General features: G+C 34.9%; 1 protein-coding gene across 1 annotated transcript; it reads right to left on the reverse strand.

Moving 5' to 3' along the window:
• Positions 1–311: 311 nt before the first annotated feature.
• On the reverse strand, positions 312–4,665 carry TRIADDRAFT_63161 (uncharacterized protein; the record flags this gene model as incomplete). The annotated part of the gene is made up of 10 exons (XM_002108377.1): positions 312–626; positions 721–826; positions 945–1,088; positions 1,180–1,245; positions 1,365–1,424; positions 1,516–1,684; positions 1,824–1,942; positions 2,037–2,140; positions 3,124–3,184; positions 4,558–4,665. 10 exons carry the CDS (start codon positions 4,663–4,665, stop codon positions 559–561), a joined length of 1,005 nt encoding a protein of 334 aa, XP_002108413.1. The 3' UTR covers positions 312–558.
• Positions 4,666–5,204: the final 539 nt, after the last annotated feature.

Here is a 5,204-nt window from a genome sequence, read left to right on the forward strand (position 1 = left end):
GAACAGTTGTAGTATATTTTGCGAAGGATACATGAAAATATTGTATTATAAATCCAATAGTTATTATCTTTGAATAATATTAACTACATAGAAACTAGATTCATGATGTACTTTAAAAATAGAACGAATAAATCGCTAAATAATGCAACATTATGCAATACCGTAATCGAGTGTAGACATTCCTAATAGTAACCTATTTTATAATTAGTGATTATGATCTCTCATACGTGTAACATGTAACTATGAAACCCGAAAATCATTAAAGCATGATTTCAATATTTTCCTCTTTCTAATACAATCATCGCAGTACAGAAACATATTCCTCCCTTGTAAAACATGACAATAAATCAGCACGTACACAGTATACATTAGCCATATCTCAAACATTATCTACAATTATAATAGCACAAAACGAAGAATTACTATCAGATCAGCAACTTTGCAATGAGTAGTAGCCTAGCTATATGTCATCCTAAACTTTAGCTAAGTTGATTATATCAGAATACAAGACAAGAAGTTACATTTGTAATTTCATCAAGGTTTTATATTAATAATTAACTACGGTTTTTGCAGCTTGGTGATTTCCGTAATCAGATAGGATTTTTCATCCATAAATTGCTCGTCATCTAAAATGTCAATGGCAAAACAATTATTATTTTAGCAATACGCGTATAAAGTATATTATCAAATCAAATTTAGCCTTGATAACTATAAAAGCACCTGTTCTATCTGTTTGAAATTTAGGCAAGAATGTTAATAGTTTCTCCTTATTCTTAAATAAAATATCTATTATGGGTTTAGCCTTATTAGGGTTCGCAACAAAAACCTATCGTAGGAATACGTAAGTTGTTATTATCACTATTATAGCAATGATATAGAAATTTATCTGATATATTTTATGGTATTAGTCTGAATCATCGATAAGAAATAGCTATAAAGTGCACCTTAAACACATGGAAGGCTTCAAATTGAATATTTCTACTCTTATCCTTGAGTAAATTCATGATAAGCTTAAGATTTTCCGTATTACCAACGTATTTCGTCATCGAAGAAAAATTGTGATGATCCAGCAAGATTTCTCCCAATAACTGCAATCAAAAGATTCCCTTCTTTTATTAGATGTATGTTATCTATACGTGTGTGTATACGATATAAATTATATTATTGGTTCTTGTATACCTTCAAAGATTGCCTTTTGGTCACATAATTTTCTGACGTTAATAACTTGACGTAATGTTCAAAAAGCTATCACAAGAATTATGAACAATCATGATATTTTAGTTCGTATTATTCAGTAGATGAAAATGATAGTACATTTCCTAGCTGCTTTAACAATTAGTAACACTTGTATATACATCATCTACCTTGTCATAATTTTTCTCGATAAATTCGGCACATAGCGTTTTATGCTTTGTTAATAAATCCTAAAGGCAAATGGTAATCATTTTTACTACAGCTGCTATTTGACAAGGGGAATAAAATTAGCAAGGCACGGAAATACTCGTATGCAATTACCTTAAACGTAGAGAATGCATCAGAAGCAACATCAAAAGCAGAAAGTTCGACATAAGTAAAAAATTGATAGAAGGCATCAGAACTTAGAATAAATTTCGCCAATATATCGTATTTGACACACTCTCTTAGAATTATGCCACAATTGAGGGCAATATCTGAATTTTCGTAGCTTCAATTGTTGCATGTTGTAAGTTATATAGCAGTAAAATAATACAAATTTTGATTATAACCTTGATAAACACCAAATAACGTATACTATTAACTGAAGTTGAGAGTAAGACGATTAATAGCATAATAATTAAAGTTACCCTTGGATTAAAGTGAAAAGGATTTCATTTTTACTGCGAACATATTCAACAGTAGGTGAGCGAGTGCCGATTTGTCTCCTAAGTAAAATATTAAAAATCTGGACGACATCCTTTTTCGCCTAATCAAGAGTCAAAAATTAGATTTATTAGAGAAAGAAGAACAAACTTGTTTCTAATATGTTAAATCAAATACTGGATGCCATTTTTATTCACCTCAAATTCCAATCTATGAAGATGATTAACCAGAAACAGCAATAAGTCGAAGTTATAAATTTCTTGCGCTAATTGAGCGACTTGCTCTGTTTGTGGCTCTTGATCTATAAATAAAAAAAGTAGTAGTATTTTAATATTTTGCAGATGTTCCTTCAATGTACGTACTCTACTCTGCAAGAATAGACGACTACATCCATGGCCTGATCATTATTTACAAAGATTAATTGAACTAGAATCTAAATTGAAAGTACTACACCGAGCTTATAACTAGATAATTCAGTGTAGAGTACTGTACAAGTATGATGTCAACTTTTTGAACCATGACACGCAGCTTTCTTAATTATCGTATTATTTTGACCTTTCAAAGCACAATTATAATGACGGTTACAATTAATTAATACTATCCTCTACAGCTGTACGCTATAACGAGATATTTCGATGGTGTACGATTTATCTACTATAGCATAAAAAAACAGTATCTTACTTGTCAATAACTTGTTACTAAGTATAAGTTAACGTACTACCATGCATGCCACTTCCTCACATTGATGTGTAATCGTTCAATACAAATTAGAATTAATATATAACATTGACGTAATGTTACCAAAATCGCCGTACTAAAGGTAAATAATTGATAGCAACTCTCTTACAACTTTACATCATTAACCAATTGTAAATTGGCCAATATTGTATCAAAATAAAAATGTATTGAACTACAGTATTAGTACCACTATCAAACTGGAACATACGTCAGTAAGTGACAGCAATTATCTTGTTTACATCACATCGTTTATATCATTAACTTAACCAATTGTAAATTGTAAAGTTGCTAATACTGTATAGAGATAAAACGTCTTGAACTATAGTATCAATACCACTATCAGAGGGGAACATAAATGTAAGTTTCAAAAATTGAGGGAAACACTGTGCTGTACACTGTACAATCAAGCCATCTTACACCTTGACATCATAAACAAATTGTAAACTTGACAATCTGGAGATAAAACGTATTGAACTATCAATACCATAATCAAAGTGAAAAATAAATGTACTGCTCAGTTGTCGCCTTAACTGGCAAAATGCTTACCTCCAACTCCACATAATATATTCTTCATTGCTACCAATTGCTTACCAATTTCATCTGTAGCCTAATGATAAGGTGAATAGAATAGATTAGTAATTATATAGCGAGGCTTTTATACCTTTGCAATACATAACCTCCAAAATGAAATACCATTGGCATTGCATGTTACAGTCTAACCACACTATTTTTGCGTGCAGTAGTAGTCAATGTAATCTGTCATCGTTGAGAGTTATCTCTATGCGTTGAACAACTCGTGTTCAACGCTATCGCATTCAGAGGTAGAGAAAAGAGGTAAAAGTCATGGCAAAAATCATACGCACGCCCCAATTTTGTAACATAGCTTGATAACAGTGCTGTTACTCCCTATGATATTAGCACTATACTGCATCATCATGCAATTCAACCAATGTATTGAGTCTAAATCGTTCTTCATTGATTAAAAGCAATCAATCTTGATCACGTTCCAATCAATCATTTAAGAGCTCAATGGACTTTAAAATTTTGGCTTGAAATTCTGTCGTACAAACCAACTAAGTGAACCGCTTGTATTGATAGCTTAGCAATGGCACAAGGCAACAGTTTAACTGTATTTCATCTTTGTAGCATTTGGTCGAAGAATAAGGTTGACATATTGAATCCATCACGGCTTGTCCTAGACCGCATTCCAAGATACAATACTGTATGTTTGCCGTGACGATGACAGCGCCATTGAAGAGATAAAATGATCAGATAGTATCGAGTAAAGTATAAAGAATAAGCACGGGCATTTCTGATCTATCCAGTGTCATCAAGACAACTACAACAGTTGAAGAAAGAAAACAACTAGCCAACTCATTAGAGAACAGTTTTTGACCGTGCCTTGTTGCAGGGGATTACCCTCATCTACACAGAGTCGATTGTACTTGCCTAGTTTATGTCTACTTCTATGATACTCTGTATGCGTTATTACCCAATTGCATTGTGACAAAGAATAAGGCGAAGTTATTACAGCAAGATTGAAAAATCATGGTGTCTACAATCGATTGAGTCGTATCGTTTCCGATGGTTGAAATTGGAATTCTACAATGTCGTTGTGGTTAAAATGGATTGCACTTGGATATTGTATGTTGTCCTAAGCAAGTATAGTACTACCCATGTTTTGTAGAGTAGTCTCATTACTACTAAGGCAATAGTATGCCAAGTTAGCCTAGCCCTTGAGAGAAACCCATTCATTATCATCGATCAGACTCTAAACTTAAGTTAAGACTACAACCGAGACAATACCGTTCAAGCCCACCAATGCCATTCATTGCATTGATGACTATGGTATAGGATAACACTTTACAATTAGAAAATGATGGCGGAGTCATGAGTTGAGATGAACACCAAGTCGGAAAGCTTCAAAGCACTATGTCGACAACAGCAGTAGTGGATGACAACGTTGTAAGTAGGGTTTACCTTCTCTGCTTTCTTGCCAGAACCTTCTTTAATGATTGTCGCCAAAGCATCGCGAGAAATCCGAACAAGCTCATAGGGCGATTTCTGCTTGGAACCAAATAGCGGCATGGTCGACAAAACAAGGTTGATTACTCCTTCTAATCCTTACAAGGCAGCGATTGCTGACGACTTTTGAAAAAACTGCAAATCCAAAATCAAGTCCAATATTCAACTCCTGCTGCAACTTGCTCTGCTGTATCCCACAGCTGTATGGACGTATGGACGTACTTACGCTTTCTTGTTGTCGAGGCGAGGAACGGCGCGCCGTACTGGTCTGTACTAGACCGTACTGGTACGCGGCGCATCGGTCTACAGTACACTGTACTGTACTGTACAGTGTACAGTGCTGACAGCATGATCCCAGAGCAAAGGATCCTCCCTCGTCTACAGTACTGTACTACAGACTCTGCACTCTACAGTGTACAGTACAGTACTGTAGAGGTCCGCAGAACAACTCCAGTGTGTGGCACGTGACTTGCGGCGCCTTGGATGTTGTTGACTGGAAGTTGATTTGGCCGCTTCGCTGGCGCTGCCAGTCTTTTACGGCGTACTGTACACTGTACACTGTACGCTACGGCTCGATCAGGCTAGATGTGCAGTACTGTACT

This window comes from Trichoplax adhaerens, genomic scaffold, assembly GCF_000150275.1.
Source record: "Trichoplax adhaerens TRIADscaffold_1 genomic scaffold, whole genome shotgun sequence".
Lineage (NCBI taxonomy): Eukaryota > Metazoa > Placozoa > Uniplacotomia > Trichoplacea > Trichoplacidae > Trichoplax > Trichoplax adhaerens.